This window comes from Amphibalanus amphitrite, unplaced genomic scaffold (genome assembly GCF_019059575.1).
Source record: "Amphibalanus amphitrite isolate SeventyFive unplaced genomic scaffold, NRLGWU_Aamphi_draft 000703F_arrow, whole genome shotgun sequence".
NCBI lineage: Eukaryota > Metazoa > Arthropoda > Thecostraca > Balanomorpha > Balanidae > Amphibalanus > Amphibalanus amphitrite.
Window position 1 is genome coordinate 84,192 of NW_024882197.1, and position 25,301 is coordinate 109,492.

General features: G+C 47.3%; 1 protein-coding gene across 6 annotated transcripts in view; it reads right to left on the reverse strand.

Moving 5' to 3' along the window:
- Positions 1-1,068: 1,068 nt before the first annotated feature.
- The window catches only part of LOC122364852, a 47,868-nt gene continuing 23,635 nt past the window's right edge, over positions 1,069-25,301 (reverse strand). For 4 of the 6 annotated variants that reach the window (XM_043335626.1, XM_043335627.1, XM_043335624.1 and 1 more), the window contains 3 exons: positions 7,935-8,303; positions 1,985-2,723; positions 1,069-1,792 (listed from right to left, as the gene is read on the reverse strand). In XM_043335626.1, the coding sequence (XP_043191561.1) occupies positions 1,253-1,792; positions 1,985-2,722 (1,278 nt within the window). In that variant the 5' untranslated portion in view covers position 2,723; positions 7,935-8,303 and the 3' untranslated portion in view covers positions 1,069-1,252. Of the gene's footprint in view, positions 1,793-1,984; positions 2,724-2,961; positions 4,436-7,934; positions 8,304-25,301 lie in introns of those variants that run through there. The other 2 variants (XM_043335628.1, XM_043335629.1) reach the window with 1 other exon arrangement.

The window sequence follows — 25,301 nt, forward strand, 5'->3', positions numbered from 1 at the left end:
AGATATACCTATTTGTATCTAAGTGAAACCAAATATTGTAATAATCATCGTTATTTAGTATCAAATGGTTATTTATTAGGAATATAATTCTGTATTACTTCATCTTATACAATATGGCGCGAGACCTTATGTATGTTTGAACGCGTCATTAGGTATATGTAGGTACTAGGTAGCATGTATCAGTAATGCAATTTGATCGACACAGCGGAAGTCAATGTCAGTGATGTTCCCTAAAGTCAAAATGAATTATGAGCCCTTCTCCATTCCAATCAAGTCGTTTCCAGTTTTCAAGAAATAACTAGGTACTTCTATTCTTATCGGTAATCAGGTTAAACTGGAACCTGCTTATAATCTACCACAATCATTCGGCCATCAGAGTGGTGACTCTCCTATGTCATGCATTTGTCATCACTCTTAAATCACAAGGCCAGCTGTTGGAGCAGCAGGCCAGCTCCATGGAAGTCGGTTGCATCGGCCTTGAATTGGCATTATCGACGAGATGAATGATTGAAAACCCTTCAAGCATTTATGAATTATATTCTGACATAAAAACAAATCCTTAGATTTGTGCTAAAGCTGTCAGTTGATGCCCGAATATATATTGTTTCTTGAAAATGCATTATTTTCTGAACGTTAGCAAATTGCCACACCATACCAGTCAGTGTTTTGTAGAATAATTATTACCTAAACATACCTTATCACCGTAAATGTTACAGCCAATTAGGAGACAGTGTTTCGGATGATGTCCACTAACGGTAAATGTGAATTTGGTCGCTAATATTTGTTTACTTCTTTCGATGCATCATTCACTTTAGTCGATGGCATGTAGAATGGTATGTGGAGTGTAGTACGCATTGATGCTGATTGAAAGTATAGGACTTGACTGACGGCCTTGTTGGCTGGCATTATTTGTAAGGGAGACTTTGGACTGCGTGCCCTGTTGCCTGTTTCTCATTCCTTCATGACTCGATGACTTTTTAAGACATTGATTTTACCATAAGATTGACAGGCTTAAATGTATGTATAAAATACCTAAAATACAGGTAAATGCATTTTAAAAGACATCCATTGAGTTATCGTCTGTATTACACTTGTTCAAATAACTGATACGTTTATGCATCTCCACCACTCAACATAATTGAGCATTTCTGAAAACATACGGTCTAGGTTTGGACATACTTCTAATTTTCAACAGGCCCCGTGTTTCAAAATCGCTGTCCCCTGATGGTAAAGTGCAGCACGTTTGCCCCGCTCAATATCTGTGGTATCCGCCGTACCCCTTTGCGTGTCCGCCGCCGCCGCCGCCGCAGTATCCGCCGCCGCGTTTCTGCGTGACCACGCGCTCCTGGTTCTGCACCTGGTCCACAATCCGCGTGTTGTACACCTCACGCTGCACGGGCACCGTCACGATCTGGGTGTTGTAGGTGTCGGCGCCACGCACCGTGCTGGCCACCTGCACCACCTCTGTGCGGTACACCACGCGCGGCTGCGACGGCACGCGCACCGTGCTGTACACTTGTTTCACCTCGGTGCGCACCACCCGCTGCGTGTCGGTGACGTAGTCGGTGACGAAGCGCGTGTTGACCACGTTCTGGACGATGGTGCTGCGGACAGGCACCAGCTGAGTGGTGACCGAGGTGCGTGTCACAGTGTTGGCGACGTTCTTGGTGTTGGTGACGTACTGCGGCACCACGCGCGTCCGGTAGACGATCGAAGTGACGGGTACCACGTTGACACTGGTCACGGTGACGTAGGTGTCCGGCTGGCGGACCGGCTGAGACACCACCTCCGTCTGTGAACAGGAGGCAATAGCCATTAGTGATAACAATCAACGGGACTTGGAAAGCCTACAGTGAGATGTTCTCTTTGACTACGATTGAGGACAAAGCTGCTTTGCCAGCTTTACGCTCTAGATAATTTAATGCTTCACCTTTTTGCCTCACAATATTCATGGTTTCACACAGATCTCTTCAAATAAACTTACCCTGTATTGGATACTGGTCTTGACGATGGTCTCCGCTGGAACCTGGTAGTAGCTGGTGATCTCGCGGGTGTTGTAGACCGTGCGCAGCTGGGTCTGGGCAGGTCCGGGCACCGGCACCACTTGGGTGCTAACCTGCAGCCGCGGCACCTGCACCACCGTCGGCACCTGAACCTGCGTGTTGACGACGCTGACGCTGGTGCGCACATCCTGGCGCGTCACGTACTGGGTCTGCGTGTTGTACTCGGTGCCGAGCTCGGTGCGGTACACGGTCTGGGTCACCTCGTTGACCTGGTCCGGAAGGCGCACCGTGGAGACCACCTGCTGGGTGTCAACGTTGGTCTCCGTCCGGGTCAGGTACTCCACACGCGTGCCGATGTCGGTGCTCACCACCGTGCTGGTGACGAACGAGGGCACCAGCGTGGTCTGAGTCACCACCTGGGTGTTGACCTGCGGCACCTGGACGGTGCGGACGATCTGCTGGATGGAGGTGCTCACCCGCGGCACCGTGACCACACGGTCCTGCGGACAGTTGGCGTTGCCGCCGCTGACGAACGTGTTTCCCACGTTGCGGTCATTGCTTCCGCCGCAGCCGGCACCGGTGGCGGGGTTGCAGCCGCCGTCGTTGCTGCTGAAGAGGTTCAGCAGCCCGCTGGAACTGGAGCCCCGGTTGTTGTTGTAGTACTGCGGCGTGGCCACAGACACAGCCAACAAGGCAGCAGACAGGAAGATGGCCCGCATCCTGAAAAGGTCAGGCCGTCATCACAAGAGGAAGGAGAAGTAACACTTTGAGTGTGCATATTTAACACAATGTTGAATGAACTTCACGTCATTTGCATGACGTGACTAGACATTTACAAGTAAGGACGAGAAAACGCAATAAAAAAGAGCAGTTTGCTGATTCCCTCAGAGTTACTTACCGTATTGGTGGTGTTTTTCAAGCAAAAGTTGATCAATCACCAGCAGCTAAATAGATGTAATGTCGTTACCAATGTATACGTTTATTAACACATTGAGCATTCGCATGCACCATCGACTTGAACAATGATTACGGTCCCCATGTTTTGCTAGCGCCTAAATTCATGTTCGGATTGCGACTCAATACTCGCAATAGACGCGCTGAATTTGGCACGTCCAAGCGCACAGTAATTTGAAAGGTTACCTGATTATGTCTGTTTTCAGCCCCCAAACTAGGCACGGCAGCCGGTGCAATTCATTGCCAGACTCATAAAATCGATGATACTCTAATATCTGCGCCCGTATGACCTCCCGTATCCGCCATATCCACCATGGCTCCTGCCGTAGCCTCCGCCGCCACGGCTCTTGCAAGGCAGGTCGATGAACTTGGTGCGCACGACGACGTTGGGAATCACCCTGGTGGAAAGCACCTCTCGGTTGACGATCTGTTCCACGGTCTGCGTGCGTACCACCGGGATCACATTGCCGGGCTGGGTGACGACGTTCACGTCGGTCCTGTACACGACGCTGACGACCTCCCTGGCCGGCTCTGTGACGGTCACGAAGTTGGTGTTGACGCGGATATCTGTGTTGGTCACCTGGATCTGCTGTGTCTTCACAATGCGCGAATCAACATACTGGGTGTTGACCACTTGTACAGGCACCACCTGCTGCGAAGTGTAGGTCTTGTAGAGAGTGCGCTCAAACTGGCGGGCAGAGGTAACCTCGACGGTGTTGACCTGAGGCACCACGACCTCCGACTCGACGGGAATCACCCGCTGCGACTGCTGAATCACTGTCGAGGTGCGCACGGCACCGGGCACTTGCACCGGCACCGTCCTGAAGCGCACCTCCTCCTGCACGAACGTGGACACCACTGGCGCAGACGGCTGCGAGACCACGCGCGTTTTCAGCACCTCCTCGGTCCTCGTGACGACCACGTTGGGTCCGGGCACGGGGCGCCGCTCGGTGAAGACGCTGACCTGCGGCACGATCTGCGTGCTGGTGACGAAGATGGTTCTCGTCTGGGTGCGGAACTGGACCGATGTGCGCAGCTGGGTGGTCTCCAGAGTGGTGGTAAGCTGCCGAATGACGGTGCTGCGAACCACCTGCTCGCTAGTGCGCACCACCTGGCGCACGGCGCCCGGAACCTGCACCGTGCGCGTCACGTAGCGCACCACGTTGCTGGTCCGCACCACCTCCTGGGGTACCACCACGGTGCTGCGGAAGACCGAGGTGCGCACGATCACCGAGGGCACCACTTGCGAGGAGATAACCGTACTCGTGACGTACTCCGCCACTGGCTGGGAGACCACGCGGGTCTGGGTGTCAACCACCAGCCGGTCGGAATACGACGTGATGGTCTTGGCAGGCGGGCAGTAGCGGTTGTTGTTCTCTCCGCCGTCGGGATTCGGAGGAAGGTAGTTGCCATCGAGCTGCTGCAGCTGCGCGCGCGCAGCGGTCACCAGCAAACAGAGACAGAGGGCGGCCAGCATCCTGCCGGAGAGAGGGCCACACCAGTGAGAGGTGATTGGACTGGGAGGCGCGGGCGGCGGCGGGGGCGATCTAAGTCCAATCACTTCTGCACCGGCGTGAACCCTCCCCCGGCTGGCGGGCTGGCCCTCCGGCTGATTGCCGCTGGCCGACCCTGGGCAGCAAGGACTGGACTTACGATCGCCCCCGGCCGGGGCCGCCCGCGCGACACACTGACGCTCGATACCCAGACAGATGCGGCGGGTGTGTCTTCAGTCTCACGTGAGCTGAAGAGTGCGTGTTCTTTAACTTGGGTTCACAGCTGCAAGGTTTCGAAACCGAAGACTCGAACTAGCTGGTTGCGAAACTTTTGCTGCTTGTAGGAGAAGCCCCTTTGAATAAGGCGATAATTATTTCTTCTTATTCTTTACGCCCCAAAAGAATTAATCCAAATATGGCTAAAAAAAACATTTGTATTTACTACCCAGATGCAATGAAGCCTATTACTTGATGGGGTTTTACAGTTCATGACCAAAGACACATCCTTGATCAGACCCAGAAAAAGCCAAACGTGCGCATCAATCGCGGGACATCGTCGACGCATTCATTTATCATGTCTCGCCGGCCACCAGTAAGCCTTGACCAGACTTCGGTATGTCCCAGCATTGAATCTATTTTTGTCCCGTCACCCCTTCGCAGCTTGACGAACGTCAGGCATTGTAGCTGCACCATTAGAACGACGCATCGATTCATTCACATCAAAACCTCTCCAAACCTCTCGAACTGACGCAAATCGACGTCTGGCAGCCATCGTTACCTATGATTGCCTATGAATCACGCACGCAGTCGGCGGGAGGCGTTTTTGCGTCGTGTCTCCGCTGGACGTAATCCATGCCGCACAGACGATAGACAGCGAACCGGTCGGGACAAGGCCGGCCGGCCTGTCTGCCGCGGCCCCCAGCCGCAGCCCGAGGGCCTTGCCAAGAGCGCTCTCCTTGGCGGAGGGATGATCTCCTGACTCCTGCCATTTTTGGCGTGATTTGCGTTGATATGTAAATTTGCGTTGCGACATGAAATATCGATATCATGTCTAAGATGCGTTATGTGCTTACCATTAGCTGTTAGTTGACTTTCTATTTTTGAATTGCACTTGAACCGAAACGTTTTCTCTGCTCATGAACCCGAACTCAATGAAGTTGAGAGCTCCATGAAATTAGTTTTACATGTCTTGCTTGGTAAGATAAGAGAAGGGAAAACAGTACCTACGGCGAGACCAATGAAAAGCTTTGTTACTGCTTGTCTTTAATTTACGAAATTGCTATTTCATGCATAATCTAAGGTTCTTGCGCTAAAAGGGAAATAATGAGGGCAAAATTATAATTTTTTAACCAATGATGATTCACCATTCAACCTAGAGAAGTAGGTACGTTAACTTTTTGGCCAGCAAGTTTTGTTGTTAGTATAGTATATCCCGCGAGTTGCTGGGGGGGGGGCGTTAAACGCCCCCACTTTTTTCGCCGGGCCGTAGCATAAAAACGGCGCGCCGCAGGCGCGCCATATTTTGGGTACCTGTAGGGAATTGATTGAAGTTTATTGTGACAAAGTTTCAAAAAAATCAGTCGGAAAATTTTTGAGATATCGAGGTTTTAGTGACGTCATGATTTCTGAGTTTTCGACCAAAAACGGCATATGTTCAAAAAATCATATAAAATCACAGAATAGACATACAGACATGCCGTAAACGCCATTAGACTGCCAATACCATGATCAATCAAATGGCTATCTTCGATTATTGATTATCGTTCCGCATTTTCCAAAATCTTGAACTGAATCTTGGCAATTTTTCGTGACTACTTCACGACCATGATACATGAATTTCTTAAATTGAACTTTTTGAGCCAAACACGTACACATATGATAAAATGAATGTCACCATCGTGTTCTACGCCCCAAATTACCTATAAAACATGTGTCACAGGCTGCGAATATCAGTTTTGATTTTCGGGGATATGTGCCTACCCGGTTGACCTGACCTTGACCCTGACCTATGCTTGACTGACCCCTATATGGAGCTGACACTCTTGTAGGCCTTATAGGGTGGATTGTGCACCGTTTTGACAGAGTTTATGGCGAGAGGCGCCCATTGCGAAGTCCTGAAGTCCATGCTACTGAAAGCCCGATTTCAGGTGTTTGACCTGACCTTGACCCGACCTGTGACCTCAAAATTCAACTTTAAAGTACTCATCTGAAGCGTCTCGTCGCGCTCTTTCGTTTGCCGCCTCGTGCGTTTCGCTGCGCCTATTGGTTCTCGAGTTATCGGCTGGGGGCGTTTAACGCCCCCCCCCCCCAGCAAACGGTGGGTGGCGAAATACCCCAGCAACTGCCGGGATATGATAGTATATGATAGATAGAGTTTGTTGGTTAAAAAGTTGTTACAAGATAATTGTGGCTATACCTAAGGTCGCCGCTAGTGCGACCGATGTTGCATGTTTGGCCAGGTGACGCTCGACACTAAATTTAGTGTTGAGTTATTTGCACTTGTCAAAACAAGGGACGTAGCAAGATGGGTGGTAAACTCTTATTTGACTTATTTATTTTATTTTATTATTTATGACTTATTTGGAAGTCAAACATTACATCCATTGGCCATGTATCTTTTAGGAGGGGAGATATTTCGTCCAATAAAATTTTGCTTTTGTGATAAAGAAAATGATCGACACAAAAAATTCGTTCATGCTACGGTTCAATAATTTGAATACCTAAAGGACAAGTTCGCTTCAATTAAAGCCTTTTATTTTTAACAGGTGTGACAGCGGCAAATTTAAACAAACGATTGTATCCGCTATTACTACTTTGGGAACAAAACATTGTGAAAAGATATAAATGGGGTATGTCACACATGGAAAAGCACAGGGATGAAACGCGTCGTGAAGCGCGTTGCACGCTGCCATGTGAGGATAGATTGTGCCGTACTGGGGTTTCTCCTCTCTTTTCCTTAACAAATTGGAATACTGTATCTCATACTTGTAAGTATATACTCGTATTTGCGGGCTAGGTGTAACTACTTTCGGCACAGTTTGGGTATGAATTTCGAATCTACTATCAGTTATTGCAATAAGTTCATGATAGTGTCAATGATTGCTGTCTTTGCTTAGCAAGTCAATTTATTTTGCATTTTTAAAAGCCAGCGTGATTGTGTTGTAGGACTGAAGATATTTCGAAAGTGAACCTTTAAAGCTAGCTGCCGCAACAATAGCCAAGGACCCTCACATTCTTGACATTACATATCACAACATAGCCGTGTCTCTGCTACCTGCTAAACCACTAAATCACTTCGCATTATAAACATTAGCATAATGAAGAAGTGCTTCATTCTTTTCATTTGTTTTGTAGATATGCAAAGCAATGAACGAAATTGCCATCATTTCCCATCACCATGGGAGGTAAGTTTTTCCAGGAGTACGGTCTCAAGAGGCAAGTCACTTTTTCTCTGAGCACTCGACGACTGACTGGTGTCACTCACCTGATGGCGCAGAGGAGATGCTGCAGTGCTGCTCACTCGGCGGCAGCGAGTGATGTCGGTGAACCGTCCCACCTGGCCTTTATAGGTGGCCGGCGCCGGCTGACCCGACCCCCGAGGCGGTGCGCCCCTCCGCCAGCAGTCAGATTGGCTCCTCCCCGCGGCTCATCACGGCCAGCTCTTCAGGCGGGCACATCCCCCGCGCAGACGAGTCATTAATGCAATCGCGATCGACGGCCGGTGCCGCGGTCGGCGTCGCGACCAGTCAGCCGCGGGGAGGCCGACTGGACGGGGCGGCTCCCACCGGCCAGCCCACTGCGTGCCGCAAGGGTCCCGTCGGCGCACGGGCCGACTGTCTGTCCTCCTACCGATCTGGAAAGGAAGTTTGTGCAAGTGATGAACAGAAGAACAGTGCGATAATCTAACGGCTGCAGTGAGAGGTGTTGCATATCTGTAAAAAGTTTTTACTCAGAAAAGTGAGAAAAGGATAAAATAGCAGGCGGTGTCATATAGCTTATATTTAAAATTGAGAGCCTGTATCAGCAGATGCTTTATGTCGTTATATCATCTCACGTTTGCTTCGTTAATTAGCCCATATTTACCGTTAGACATAAGCTGTTCAGTGTTCATGATGGTGTGCACAATGCATACAGCTAGTCCTTACAGCTAGTGTATAGCTAGTCCCTAACTACATTTAACATGTGTGTATGTTTACATGGCACATCAGCTGCCAGAGCAGGGATTCTCCTCTTTCCGGCATTATGACAAGCCTATCGTGCTTGCCACATATGCTTGGAGCAGCTTATCGTCATTTTCTAGCTGGAGAGAGAACTACAAATGTAAGCCTCAGATCATCTTCAGGCAAGCGGACAATGCCCTCGCCGAACTAACATACCTATTGCTTGTTTCTAAATAACAACTCAAAGTGAGAAAATCTGAAAAGAACACGAGCATGTTAAAAAAGAACCATCATAGATCATGAATCAAATTAAATTTTACGATTTTTTTTTTAGGCATCGCATATGCCTTCCGAAAAGCAAGCAGCTATAACAATGGTCATGCCTATCATATTGTGGTATCTGCTTGTTTTTCTTTTAAAAAGTATGATCAAAAGCTTGTTTTCATAGCCCCGGTCAGAAGACACATTAGGTATATCAGTTCTTCTGATGTGCGTTGTTGTGCTGATGTGTATGTGTGTCACCATCGGTATAAAATAAACCATTATTGTTAGTTATTATGAGTTCATTTACGTGCATTTTATAATTTTCATTTAAGACGTTGTTTCATTGGTAATGCATAATAAACTCTTCTATTGAAGCTAGCGAGGTTAAACCGCGCCCCGCTGGAGGGGGGAGGGGGAGGGGGGCAGAATCTGCCCCTCCCATTTTTTGCCAAAAACTTGTAAACGCGTTACGCCAGCGACGTCGAACTTTTAGTTCCTTATCATACATCAATTTAACATGTTTCCTAAAATTTGAGTGAAATCCGTCGGAAAATGTTTGAGAAAATGACGTTTGAGTGACGTCATGTCACGCCAATTTCGCTTCAAAAACTGCTAAACTTCAAACGCCGCTAACATCTTCATTTTTAAAGCAATCAAGATGAAACAAAAAGCTTAGGTATAACTGATTCTACTCTGTCTATCAAATGATGATCTCGGTTTTTTTAAACTCTTCGATTTTGGCCCTTTTTTTCTAAAAAACTGACTTTTTGGAAAAATCATTTTAAAATTAACATTTTGAGTTTATCGAGAAAAAAAAACGGCATAAATGTTAGAGAAGTAGTCTATGCGCATTGCGCACCTACATACCAATTTATAGACAAATCAGTTCAAAAATGTGGGAGTTATTCAAACTTTTATGACGTCACGACACCCAAAATTTTCGAAGAATGAATTGTTTGGAAGTTCTAGACCTTGTACGGAAACAATAACAGCACCATTCGATTCGCCGCGAAAAATTGCATCAGATAGACACCTGTTTACGCCTTAACAATGAACTTTGTGCCCATTGAATTATATGAATAAAATGACTAATAAAACATGTGTCACAACTCACACGTGCCCTTTCCTATATTTCGTTTTTGGTGGTGACCTGACCTGACCTGATCTGACCTTGACCTTGACCTTTGCATGACACTGTATGCAACGAATCTTGTCTTGGTAGCTTACAAACACGTTTTGGACAATCAGTCTCAGTCCGTTCTTCGGCAACTACGGTGCAAGGCCGATACTGTAGAAACTTGCATTTTGTACCCTTGACCTGACCTTGACCTGACTTCTTACCTACTTTAGCAAAAAAAGAGCTCTTAAGATCCATCTCGTTGAGAGCTTTCGATTGCCGTTTTTCCCGTCTTTCTACGACCATTGGTTCGGAAGTTAGATAGGGGGTCAGAATCTGCCTCCCCCAGGGCGCGTATGGCTGAATAGCCCAGCAGGGGGCGGGTTAAATGTGTAGGCATTATCTTCTATGTAGAATCTTCTATTTTAACTCAAGTGTTACGGAAGACCCCGACAGGCTTCCTGCTTGTTTTGGTATACCTGTATTACTTTGACAATTCATCTTCTTTCATTGAAGATGCTCCTCCTTACATTGGAAAGCAATTTTTGTAAAAAAAAAAAATGCTAAGTATAGGATTGGCTCCTATGGCACCTAAAAGCACAAAATTTGGTAGGTAGGTAGCCCCTCCCCGGAATCCTCGCCATTGAGCAAATTTGGTGACTCTAGGTCAATATTTAGGGGCTTTGGGGGGTAAAAATGTAAAAAATGCCGTGACGGCTCAACAGTTATTTGCTTACTTCTTACTGATTAGGTCAGCGAAAAAAATAATAACACCACCGTGTTCAGCACGTCAAGGCGCGTCGATATACCGATTTTTCTGACCTGGTGACCTGAACCAAGGTCGCTCTAACCTAAAATTTTCAGGTCATATGTAAAAGGCTGCCTCATAGGCCGCGCCGGCGTTTTTACGCTATTTTTGACAAACCTCAGGGGGAGGATCGCATCGAGCCCCCCCCCCCCCGTCCCAGCCAGGGCGAGGGCTAAATGCCTATCGTCTATGTGATTTTATTTACGCAGTCCCTGAATATAATGCGTGAAGACAAATATTGCACAGGAAGCGCTTGCCCCGATGAACAATGGACAGGTTTTCGATTTCGTCCTGCTGACATTGAACTGGGACCAGCTCCACGGATTAGTATTATTATCAGAGCTGCGGTCTAATGGTAATGACGTCCTGTTTCGGGGAAAATCTCTCAGTTCCTGTTCTTACAACATACGTGACCATGGTATTCATTCGCACCATTGGTCCTCGAAAGGCAGGTATGCGCATCTCATGCTGGTTGTAAATTAATTACTTGAATGCTGACATTTATAATAACAAGGTTGACGCGTAACTTCATCGTATCTTTGTTATTTCGTCAAAGGCTGGGAAATCAGGTTACTTTCCACTTTCGCCAAAAGTTTTTTTCTGATAAAATTTCGTCAAAATATTTTCATTGCTGATGGGCAAAACGAGCTAAACAGAAAAGAAAAGAAAAAGAACGAAAAAAAGCAACGTAGCTCTAAAACGGCAAATTTGAAGAAAAGCAACGTAGCTCTAAAACGGTAAATTTGAAGAAAAGCAACGCAGCTCTAAAACGGCAAATCGGATAGAGAATAAGCATTATTTTTGCTATCCTGAACAATGCAGGACATCACAATTTTCATGGAGATGATGTGCCTCGGCTCTGTCGTTATTACATCAAAGAGATGGGAATATAAGAGGGCGAAACTCAACAAATCGCTAGATATGAAAATTAAATACTTTAGCTAAGGCTCATGAGTAATCAGGCCAACTATTGAACATCATTTCAGGCAACAATTTGCTGCATGTTCTCAGAATAAAGGGGTCATTTGCTCAAAAACAGAAATGCTGATGCTTCAACGGCCCCCTTGTGCAACAACCCAACTCAGAGACGATTGACCGAGGGGAACGCTGCAGTTTCGTTCACATCGGCCCACAGATGACATTCTGGGACTTCCACAATACCAACTGATCGGCGCATAGCCTACCTCGGGAAGCCGCTCCGATATGCAGTGCGCGGCACTCAGCATGGTAACTCCAGACTGGCAAACCCACCACTCCACAGCACATGCAGATCTGCCTATTTACAATGCACCTGTCTGAGCCGTACTCCGGTCTAATGGATCGTCTCCGCTCTCGGAGGGCCGGACAGATGGTCCGGGACATTTCCGCGCCACGGACTGTCCGCTGCCAACGTGCGACGTCATCCAGGGGTTTGGGTATGACCTCATGGCAATGTGACGTCATACACGGGGAGGGACAGGCATTTCTTTTGACATTTTGTCTGAGTAACTGAGTGATTCGATGAGCGCTCGGATGCCTTCACCCGAGAAGAGCCGCAAGAGCTCCAAGAAGAAAATAACAACAAAATGTCCAAAAAAGATGGAACGGGATAAACAGCAGTTTTTCCACCAATTAGAGATGATTGAAGCTTTCATTTTCACTATTCGATTTACTCTTCAGCAGAAGATTTGATCAGCACAAGCGCACTGCTAAGCCCTGATCTCCTCGGATGAAATGACGAATGTCTGAGAGGATTGCTCCTCGGCGGCCCAAACTTGGTCCCGGGCCCGCGCCGTAGCATCATGCGCCTCTCACGTTACATAACGGGTAATCGCTCGCCCATCCTAAAACCTATTTTATGTAGGGATTTCCTATAGCGGAAGGCTTAACACATAAGTAACTTTGATAAATGACCTTGATGGTGCTTAATATTTTAACATTCATTTGTGATATTTTCTAAGGAAGAAATTGCTTACACATCAACAAGAAAATCATAAAAGGTACTATATGTTGACTTGATACAAATAAATTCAGTACGGTGCATTTTACAACTTGTTACAGGCTACAAAAGTGTGAAAACGAGCCGCCGAAACCCAACATAATGTAGCATTTAATTATCATTGGAGTAAACTGTCACAATTAGTGCCATGAGGTCCAGCCCCATAGGCCATAGCAATACGAAAGGCTCCATATGAATTCCCAGGCCCAGGAAAGCAATGCCGAAACAATTCATAAGTGTTTTTGCCTTGCCAAATCAGCGACCAATGTAAAAACAAAGTCGAAATGTTCAGTTTAAAATAACTGATAAGTGATAGACATCGGGATACAGAGTCATAGAGACACAGATGTCTCCGCATATTTCTTATTTACTTCAGTGTAGGTATACAGTTCGAAGGAAAAAAGAGAGAAAATAATTAATTTGCTTTTTGTCAAATATTTCAAGTCCGATTTACAACTCACGCCTATCAGCAATCAGCATCAAATAACAACTTGTGTTTTCTGTACTGCAATGGCATTTGCGGCTGCTGATATTTTACTATCCCCTATACAACATGATAACAAAGCGCACATGGCAAGGTAAACCGGGACGAACACTTATCACGGCGTTATCTACCACGAGACTTCATCGGCTAACAACACACGAACCCGCCAGAGCTGAACGGTAGCCGTGTTCTCGGCCGGTAAATCGGCTCTCCCGTCTGACGACATAGCCTGGCCAACCCTCCCCTTAGCTGCGCCATATAGACACCCAGCTGAGGGGTCTGCAACAGCCCTACGTCACACCAGAAGACGTGATGCTACCCCAGGCAGCAGTAGTCCCCAGGTGGCCGCAGCGGCACTAGGTTTACGGGCTATGTGATGTGTGCCGACGGGCTAAAGGGGATCGTGAGACGGTGATGCAAACTGCACTAGGTTGATGAACTCAGGTGGCATGGCGATGGACATCCAGCTGGATCCGGTCGATGTAACTCGGGGCAACTCGGGGCATATTGACAGAACAGGCGCCGGCTGATAGCTCACGCAGGACTGCACTTTAGAGCACAATCTGCACATATGCTGATTCCAAATCCGGCTATTCATGTGGGTCGGTCCCGGATCTGCCAGGCAGATGGACCGTCTGGCTGCTTGCCGGTAAGTTTAGTTCTACAGTGAGCCACTGAGCCGCATGCCCAGCGGCAGTGGCTGCAGCGAGTGGGATTCCCCTGTCCTTTGGCATGCACTGGGCCTCCTGACCTCTCAAGGCCGCACTTGTCCGCGGACTTTACTGGTTTTCACTGTCGTTCGGATGGATATTCGTGCCTCTTGATGGTGAGTTCATGCATAGCGATGCCCAAAAACCACTGGACCTTTCATTAGTGTGGATTGATTACGTGCTAATCCACTCGGTGTCGTACCGTCGGATTAGGTGCGAGTGTAAATTCCGACTCCAATCGCAGCTGTCGGCTCTAGGAGCGGGCCATGGTCACACCTCATCTGACGCGCAGCGGGCCGCGGGCCCGTCGGTGCCCCAGGCGCTGATCCGACCCGGCGCCACCCGATGATCTCTGCAACCGCTGCGGGCAGTGGGGCGTTCACTGCAGCGCGGTGTTAATAGAGGTGTACGACAGCTCACTACACGATGCCCTCTCCACCGCCCCTCCCCATCCACTCCTCTCCATCCCGTCAGCCTTGCACAAGTTTGCACCATTCATTCTGCTAACGCAGACCCGGGGCCGCTGTTCGCCTTGTCACGAGATTCAGCTGATGGGCGGGATAGACGTGACGCGGCGGGCTAGGATGAGGTGCAGAGATGGCAGACAGGTGTGCTAGAATGTCCTCCGGCCATATGGTCCGTTGGAGACGACGCAATAGGCCCGGTTCTGGGGTAAGTAGTCAGTCGTCGCCAGAAGGTATGAGGTATTAGATATTACACGATTGGCTGCCAGATAGTGGACGGGATTAAACCCGATTTAAGCCGTTTGGACGAGAGCTGCCTCCTTCGCAGCCTTGTTCGCCTGCGTAGACTGAAGAAAGGTCACTTGCAATACCTGTCTGGGCGAGCTTACTACATTGTTCTCCGTCACATTCTGTTGCGTATGGCTCAATTAATGTGATCGCATCATCTATGTGGTTCATTTCAGCATGGCATTCCATATAGGAATGCATAGTGACAATTCATTCCAATTTCCACGTCATATATGTATTATGTACATTGGCAAACAAAAGATCATTCATTTCAGTATTCTACTATAATTCGTTTTTTTACACTACATTATCAAATTGAAAGTCGAGCGAAATTGACCTCGGACCAAATATGCAGCGCTCGGCTTTTTGACCTATCAATGTAGGTATAGGCCCACCGCATGTCAAACGCGCATACGAATATGTAGTATCCCGGTCACCAGTACATAATACACAGTGCCTACGAGTAGCTTCCATAAACCTGGATGCCTGTGGTCTGCATTGATGCTGAAAAGGCTCCTTATCGATAAATCACCCGGCGACGGTCGAGGGACAGCTCGTCTCAAGGCTGCTACGGACGTCTCACGCGCTGCAGATCTCCCCCAATGCCGCAGGAGCTCTGCGCGCGGTGATTTGCGTTAGGCACTTCCTGTTCTTCCTCCGGCGGTGGGGACGGGACTGGCTCAACAGGGGAGGGGGGGGAGCTGAGCACATTTGACGGACACTGAATGCTGACAGGTAATGACACCACCCTCGCCTTATTGTTTGGAGGCAGCGACTGGCACGGTGGCACACAGCTACACTGTGAGCATTGCATAGGTACTGTAGGCGGGAATATCTCTGCAATCTGCAAGATCTTGCAATCAAATGACTGGGACGCCTTGGATAATAGGTGAAAGTTCAAATAATAAGCGAGATTCTGTCCATTCAGCCGGGATTCCCTTGTTATCGTTATTCGGCAAAACATGCGGCTAATGTGGTCTTTGGAAAAGTGTCTCTGTCCCATATGCAACAACCAACGTTAATTAGGAACATTGGCCGGTCTGAATCGCCTTATGGTTGCAAAAATGTTCCAGCACTCGAGCATGAATAGCAGATTTATTAAATCGCTCACCAGTAAAATAATTGGCTATTTTTTCGCTCGGGTTGACGAAACAAAAAAGTGCATTGTGAGCTATTGATTTCACTGTTCCTCGATATAATCAAACCGATAAGGTACTTGAGCCAAGAAAAAAAGACACCATTAAAAGTGTACCTAAACATATCTCGACTTGATATTTTAAATGGACAGAGAGGTTTAACCCGCGCCCAGGATCCTGGATTTCCAAGCCCAGCTGGGGTGTGCGTTTGGATACCTCCCCACCCACCCCCCGACCCCCCCCCCCCCCCGCTTCTAAATCGGCTCATTGGCCACGACACGCAGTAAGCGGCATTCGAAAGAGCGTTATAAAACCCGACGAATTTTCTTGGTATTGTTTTTTAGGTCAGGTAAAAGGTCACAGGTCACAAGAGCCAGGTAACCAAAGCTCAGTTTTGCTTATTTCGACAATTTCGACAAACCGGCGCATAACGCAGAAAAGAATGGAGCTAGAGCATCGCAGCAAAACGCATTTCATAGCCCTTCTTACGCTCTTTCTGAGCTATTCTCTCAAGTTTGACCTATAGGTCAACGATTTAGTATGCAGAGGGCAAAAGTCCGTGTTGCATATCGGTCCGTATCGTCGAGCTGAACACATCTAAGGTCTTTTCATCGCTCTAGCATGCCTCTATAAAAAGCATTAGCGAAAAAGTGTTGGATACTTTTCGTGACCTGAGATGACCGCAGGGGTAAAAAGAAAGGTCATGGGTGCAATAATTCGTTTCAGTACTTCCTGTTAACCTGTTCCCACATATTTTAGATATTTTCTATGAGCATGGATGAGATACTAGTGTTATCTCATCCATGGTATGGGGTTCGTCCACAAGAAGTAGGCAAATTGTATCCCATTAAATTATAATAGGTGTCGCAAAATTGACCTGACTTTGGGTCACCGATATCAAAATTATGAGATTAAAGTTGTAAACATTGTGTTGCCTTTATCCATTGCTGACAGCTTCAAATCAATCAGTAGGTAGTTGCAGCTATGGAAAGCAACGCAACTTTTTCCGAGGTAAGGTCCTTTGACGTGATCTGGTGGCCTGACCTTGTGAGTGCGAAATTTTCACAACACTTGCAGATAAGATGCCTGATAAGGTATGCCAAAAAACGGCTGCGATTTGTGCGTCCATTTTCATGTTTTTCTTCTTTTTTTTTATATATTCGTGAAAGTCTGCAATCCCTGGCACGCCAGCTATCATCCAGCCAGCGATCTGGCAGAACGACGTTCAGCGTTCCGCAGCGTTCAGCGCTGGAAAGTGGAGGGTCGGGGCCGGCGGCAGACTTGAAGGTCAGAATATTGTGGGGGAAGTACCGAGCGCCGGGGGGCATGTCGCGCAGAGCTCGGGCGAGGTCTTATTGAGGGTTTCCTACTGTTAACGCCAGACCCCTTGAGACCCTAATTTTTCGCGATTATTTTTAAATGCGTGGAAGAATTTCAACCAAACTCAGGACATGGCCGTTTCAAGACAAGCCGAAACTTTTACAATTTATATATTTTGTCGCCATTTCAATATTTCAGGCACTTCTCATTGACTCGTAATGTTAAATTTCGAGCAAGATTTTCACCCGGTGTGTAGAGGCTAACACCAGTCAGTCTGTGATACGTTATGACGTCAAAGTTAAGCCCCGCCTCTGTGGTCTTGGCCTGCGGCGGTTTCGGACCGGCGCGCGGTCACTCGCGCTGTGGCGGGGAGCGGGAACGGTCGAGCGGTGCCGAAGGCCGGCGGAGTTGTGCGTAACGTCTTGTCTGACAGTGGCCCAAAGAGCGACATGATGACTGAGGAGCCATAAATGCTCAATGCGCATTGTTTGTACAATGCTGATAGGTTCGCTGATATTTGTTTTATTTTCATAAGCTGCAAATGGCGGGCAGATGGCATATACCTGACCTAACGTTAGGAAATATTCACCTGTATTTAAAGCCTATGGCGTTGCAGATAATGTGATAATAGGATGTCGGATGTCATCAAGTAGTTGCTGATTTGTACATCGCATGTAACCATCGAACAACGCAATGATTAGTTAATTGCCTTCGCTTCACACCATAAGGCTCGCTCGTATTTCAAACATACCTATATCCTACATCGAAAATCGTATTTGTTAGGAATCTTTAACGTTTGTTCGAAGCATGTGTGAGTAGTAGGCTTAGGAGTGATGGTTCTCTTGGTCCTATATACGAGAGTCAACAAGAGCTTAACATTTACTTGACCGTCTGCTGCAATTTGAATTGATACATAGCACGTGAAGCGTCAGCGAAATTCATAGTCCTTTACAGATGGCAGGGGTGTCGTGTGTACAGAGGTCGCTGATGGGCACGGGTCAATGCCGCAGTCGTGGGCGGAGCCTAATGTCATATGACGTATGAAAGCCTCTATCCAGGATGGAAAAACAGTTAACATTACGAGTCAATGACAAGTGCCACAAATATTTAAATGACAACAAAACGTATTTGAAGAAAAAGTTTCGGCTTGTCTTGAAACGGCCATGTCCTGAGCTTGGTTGAAATTCTTCCACGCATTTAAAAATAATCGCGAAAAATTAGGGTCTCAAGGGGTCTGGCGTTAACAGTAGATCACCTTGCGGTGCTGCAAAGAAACGATCCCTAATGAGAATCATAATTGTAAAGGAAATGCCCACGAGTTAGGAGTCACGCTAATTCCTAACAGAAATAACTTAGACATGAATGGTCTTGGAGTTGGGGACGATTTCATTGCTTTTCTTGCTTATACGAATGTTAATAGATTTGAAACCAGCTTACTATGCCACGACAACGTGCATGCGAGGCCGGCGCAAGTACGGCTTGCATACTATTTTTTGGCGTTTATTTTATTCTTAAATGGAGTTTATGCACCAATGGATGGCTGACGAATGACATCACCGAAATGAACAACAATAGCTTTGCCGACATTCCGATAGCTGAATGCGCTTCGCTGGTACTGCAAGTACTCCTGCCGTAGACACTGGTGGTAAGCACTTAAAGCTTAACCCTCGCCCGCACATGCCATTTTCCCGTCCTAGAACGCACATGGGGGGGGGGGTGGTTGCCACCCCCCCCGCGCCATTTCGTTCCTGTTGGAGATAGAGCTTAGCAGTAAAGACCAAAAAGATTCTTTGGGAAGAGACGAATCCAATGATACCCAGTTTTACCTTCTCAGGTCAGTCATTGACCTTCCAGGTCAGGTCAAACTAAAAAATGTTGCTGTTTTGGGTCACCGTTGGATATCAAGTGCGCTGCTTATCAAATACCGATGACGATGCTGTTTTCTGGTGCCAAGCCAGCTAGAACCTCTTTGTCACACTATCCGACCAGAATTTTGCTGCTGAGGTCATTTCAGGTCAAGTTAGGTCAAGGTCAATTATATGTGTTTGTATGTCTGTGTGTGTCTGTGCGTATACTGATGTGTGCACCGATTGTTTTTGGGTCCATATCACATGAAATCATGATCTGAGAAGCTTTTACCAAAAATGCAGTCAAAAAACTTCACAAAAAGTAAATTCAGCTTGCCTAAAACGCAATTATCTTAGATGACCTAGGTTGACCTTGACCCTGACCTTGACCCCTGTACATCGTCGAACAACATGTTCCATGATAGGTGGGAGGTAAGACTGGCAAAAAAGGCCGAAATCAGGGTGTCAAAAGCTCACAAGGCCCATGGCAAACGCAAGATGTTGAGAATTGGCCATTTGGGTCATGACATGACCTGAAAAACAAGGTCATATCTCCGAAACCAAAAATCACAGAAACTTGAAATTTTCAGTGGACATCAAGAAAGGATAGACGAGCAGCTATACGAAAAATCAGCCTTCTAGCTCTAAAAATGTTGAGTGCAGAGCAGAAAGACTGCCTGGGGGTGGCAACCACCCCCCCCCCCATGTGCGGGCGAGGGTTAACACGCGCAGTGGAAGGGTTGCGAGTACTACGCCCAGTGGAAGGGGGGGCGGATGTCGCCCCCCCTAAGATCTCAGCTCCCAGTGGAGCTAGAAAGCCGAAATTTGGAGGGTAGGTGGGGGCCGTGGGGAACTCTGTTGTGTGTGAATTTTATGACCCTAGGTCAATATCTTCAAGGTCAAATGAGGTCAAATGTGGTCAAATCTGCCATATTAGCGACTTTTTTGCGTTTACACGCCGATAACTCAAAAAGTTACCGGCCGATTTTTTTAAAATCTTTCACTATACGAAAGAACAAACATTTGTGAGTATGTATGGTGAATTTCTAGATAATCCAACAATAAATATGGCAGTTAGAAGCCTGCTAAGGGTAAGATGTCGCCGGCTGAAGCGGCATCGGCCGACGCGGGAAACGCGGCAATCACAATTTTGTGTTTACACACTCATAACTCAAGTTTTTACCGGCCGATTTTCAAAATTCTTGAACCATATGATTGCCTGTACATTTCTCAGTCTTCTCACCGAATTTGACGCGAATCTGATGTAATTAGCGGTAAGGAGCGCGATGTAAAGACGGAACCGTCCCGCCCCGGCACAGTCTACAATTCAGGCGGCGCGTAACGGCTAGCGCCGGCCGCCGCGCCGCCGCGCCGCCGCGGCGGCAGGATGTTTGACTTTACACCGCTATTACTAGAAAAGTTGTGAACCGATTTTCTTACTTCTTGCACGAGAAGATCCGCAATTCAATTCTGGACAGGTAGCCGAAATTTCACATTGATATTATGCTTTCGACGCGAGTTATTGGCGAAAAACAGGAGGGGTGGGCGAAATCCGCCCCCCCCCCCTTCCACTGCGCGTGTTAATGGCGCAATAATGGCTGTGAGGTTCAAGTTCAACTGGTGGCCACGTAACACGTCTGAGTACGGCCTCACTGGTAGGACAAAGGCGCTTAGTTGGTCGAGGGCAGATACGATTATGTAAGCAGTGGCGGATCCAGGGGGGGGGGGGGCAAAATGGGCATTTGCCCCCCCCCCCCAAACGGCATAATTTTAACATTGCGCCTATGGACGATGCATGGAAAGAATCGATAAATTGTTATGGTTTGCCCCCCCCCCCACCCCAAACCTCTGAGCTGGATCCGCCTCTGTATGTAAGAGGCATCGTGCAGAGAGGACCTACATGGATAACAGCCCGACATGAGACAAGAAAATAGGCAAATATGTAGCATAGAGTACATTAACTGCGTGCGTGATGACCAGTGTAGAAGACACTAAGGTAGCTCTCTTCCTTACGAGCTTTTAACATGTACATATGATAAAAAATCATTTGGGGCATTAAGTTTGTTTGCAATTCACATGTTTACTGTCAATACCTAAATGGATCAGCTTAGGGAGCTTCGGAAGGATTGTAATTCTTATTGTTGGTGACATTTAAAAGCAAGCATAAAGGCATGCTTGCTTTTGCTTTTCCTTTGCATCATACATACCACTCAATTCAAATCAATCATCGCTTCATGATATAGGTCATCAAAAGCATTTCATGAATTGCATCAGTAGGCTAAGCATGCCGGCAATAAATCTTATTTGGTGAAGATTAAAACGGATTTGTCGCGAAGCGAATATCAACAAGCAGGCATATGTCATGGATAACGAGGCACGGTTTTGAGAAAAAAACGTGTTTTAACCCTTTTCATTTGAAATATATCGCATTAGACAGATATAGCTTACAGATTATGATAAACTATGTTATGATTCACTATATACTATACTATATAGTATATAGTATATTGTCAATGCATACTGCTTGAATTATTTCATCACGTAAACGCATTAAAAACAACTAAAACTGGAATGAAAAGGCATGAGACTTGAGAGGCTTGTTTGGATTTACCGTCGTAGAAAAACAACGAGGGGTCATAATTGTAATACCGGAGGGGAAAGGGGACTGGAATTCGGCCAGCCCCGCAGATCAGCAGGTAGAGCTTTGGACCTCCTGTGGTGACCGGTAACAAAAGTGCGGAGTTCTAGGCGCGACGGGTGTTCGATGCTCATCAGGCTCCTGACGGGTATGACTGCGGTTGGTGGCAGGCCGTAGTCAGCCGAAATTAATGAAGGGACCGGACGTAGGCGGCGATGTGCTTACGATAAACTTAGGAATCTAAATTCTGTCATAGACCAGGAATTTCGCGATCGGAGGGCATAAGGGCGGGACCAGCACAACAAGCTTTGCTTAGCGGGGGCTCTGTTCTCGTCAATCTTTCCATTCAAAGGTTCAGATTGGTTCAGACTAAGAAAAAAGACAACACTTAGAATCGCCGTTTAGGCTAAAACACAGACATAATCAAGACGTTTCGATAACAGCATGTAGTGGCATAATATTTACGACTTACGAGTACCTTTTCATTTCTTTCCTCTGGTGCAACGGTGCAGATAGTGATCCAGGCGATGGACGTCTGCAATAACGCCGCCAGGATTTCGAGCCTTGTCAACATCGCATGCTACCGCATCCCAGCAGCTGACACGTTCGTGTTCGTGCGCCGTGGAGAAGCGCGAACAGATATGACGCGAGAATGATGCAACCCTATCTCACGCTCATCAGACCCCCCCCCCCCGCCTATGCGTCCCTCACGTCTGGCCGTTCAGTGTCGAGCTTTTTCTCACGACTCGGTCTTCTGATCTCTCATCGGTTCATTTATCTGAGCGAATCAATATTGATGAAGCTTAGTGCGAACAGTGCACTGTTCTGCTCCGTGTTCCGTGAGTGAGGTGCATTACTCGCGTGCCATACACACGTCCAACACATTCGGGCTGCATCCACCGCGAGATACTCGTTTTTGCACAGACATGCCGAATCATGGATCCTCATGCAACTGGGTCAGAAGTGATGTGAAGATAAGGCGATTAGTGTGGGCTTCTGAAGGGGCTGATTGGCCGGCATTAGTTGGCACAGTTGATTGGTCGGCTGTGAAAAAAGAAACGTGCTGGCAGGAGACATACCAGTGAGATGATGGCGCAATGGATCCGAACTCACTCCCCTCCACGATAAGGTAATTGATGGCGACGCGATTGTCACCGATAGGGACTATACTGATCTATGTTTTGCAATTACCGCGTTATAATTATCGTTGATGTGCAAATACATTTGGAGACATTTGGCTGCAAATGTTGAAAATCAACTTTCTATTGACCCATTTTTCTCGTTCGCATTGAGAGAAATGTATCGTTAGAGCGGAGTTACGTCGCCCTTTCCGAGTGCATACGAGTCTTAATTTCTGTTTAGGTGTAGAGTGCAATGCATCGAGCTTCCATGGGCAAAATGCGGGTTGCGTGCGCGACCGGACAAAATGCTAAGTGACCGCGGCAGAATGCTGAGTGACTAAGCTAAGTGACAGAATGGCTGTTGCGTGGGGGAGAGGAGCGATATACATGTCTCACTTGGCGCAAACCCTGACCACGTGAAACAGTATCAATATCAGTATCATGTATTCAACAGCATCCTAATTGTATATAAGGCTTTTCATGAGTCACGTCAAAGCGGAATTTTTTTTAGCGGATCCGGCGGATATGATGGCGAGATTGGAGTGGCGGAACAGGACGGGTGATTACTGATTAGGTCAAACATGTTCAATTACTGCCACTGGATACCATCATTTATCATAAGCTTATGATAATATTTTGTCCCCTCAAAGGTCTTTTAATCAGACAATTCCTTCCAATATATCCCGAAATGGAAACACCCTCAGTTTGTTTTTCAATAGAAAAACACAATTCTAAAGAATTGTGTTTGTCTAATGAAGAAACAACCTTCGGGTATTTGCAATTCACCCAGGCCACCAACCGTACATACAGTTGTCCGTTATTTTCTGACATAGTCTAACATTGTGAGACTGCAATGTCTGGCGTTTGGACAGGATAACACCGTTAGCGGATCCGGCGCATCATGCGTCCCTGGAGCGGCGAGATTTGCGATGGCTATCCTCCGACATGGCGGAACAGCTTAGGTGCGTTCACGGCCGGGCGGCGGGCGCGCCTTTTTCTGCGCGCGAGCACGCGATAGTGGGTTTCTGGAACGCGAACTGGATGGCAGCAGATCTGTGTCTGCGTGCCATCCGCTAGAGATTCTGCCATTGTTGTACAACGTACGTAGTACGTACGTATATACATCACAATGTACATACATGCATGGATGCACGGACAGTTGGGACGAGGTAAACCACATACCATACATTTTTTTTATCACCTCATCTTGGTGACTATACTGTGCGAAGTACAGCATGTGCTTTTGCTTTTCGCTACAGCGATCAAGTCCCATTTAAAAAATAACCATGGTTTGATTTAAATCAAGCGACATACTTCGCTATAATACGTCTACTCCTATATATTAACCCGCGCACCGACGGGGGTCTGCGCCAACTTAGTACCGACGGGGGGGGGGGGGGGCGGATGACCGCCCCCCCCTGAGATCTCGAGAACGAAGCAAGCTAGCGACAAGCGGTAAACGGCATCGGATACGCACGGACAAGGTCTACAATTTTTACTAAGGTCATTTTCAGGTCAGGTCAAAGATGACGTCACAGGGGTCGAAAAAGTCAAAATGGCGGCGCTAGATATGGAGAGGGTTTTTCTCGAATAACTTTCGAAGTAGTCAAGATAGGAACAAACTAAGGGCATCATCGTGATCCTCTCGTCAATCCGCATCGAATGATATATATGTTGACCTCGAAAGGTCAAGGTCAAAGGTTGACCTCAGGTCACGTGACCTCGAGGTCATCATGTATATCATTCGATGCGTCTTGACGAGCTGAACACAATGAGACCATCCGCGCGGCTGTATCTTGTTCCTGTAAGGAGTTATTGGCAAAAAAACTTTGGTGACCTTTGATGACGTCACATGACCTTACAGCTGCCCAACAGCAAAACAGACCTCAAGGTAGTGAAGGGTGATCGTATGTGAAGTCATGTATGGTATATGGGGCCATTCCGACCCGTTTTAGTGGTAAAAACAGGGAGTTGATTTTTCCCCCATTGACTTATAATGGGGAGGTCGCGAAATTGACCTGACCTTAGGTCACCGACATCAAAATTCCGAGATATACAAATTGTAGCTACTAATGACCTAATAACATCCTGCGACTTTCAAAGGCCTCCGACATCTACTGTAGCTCTGGCACGGTGACAAAGTTGCAAAAAAGTGACTTGAGGTTGGGTCATTCAAAGTGACCTGGTGACCTGACCTTAAAAGTTAGGAGGTTCAAACTTGCACACCATGTGTAAAATTGATGAGAGAATAGTCATACTAAATTTCCGGCGCTACGCGCCGCGGTTTTCCCGCTATCCGCGAAAAACCTCAGGGGGGGGGGGCGGATATCCGCCCCCCCCCCCGTCGGTGCGCGGGTTAATATTTTAATTTTAATGCAAAAATTCAAAGAATAGGAAATCTGAGACCGTGCCTCCTTGCAACCCACCCATTAGGTACTGTTTGGCCATGCCATAATGTCTTTGAAAAAAGACCCAACGCTTTTTCCCAAATCAGATTTTTTGAACCGGTCCCCACA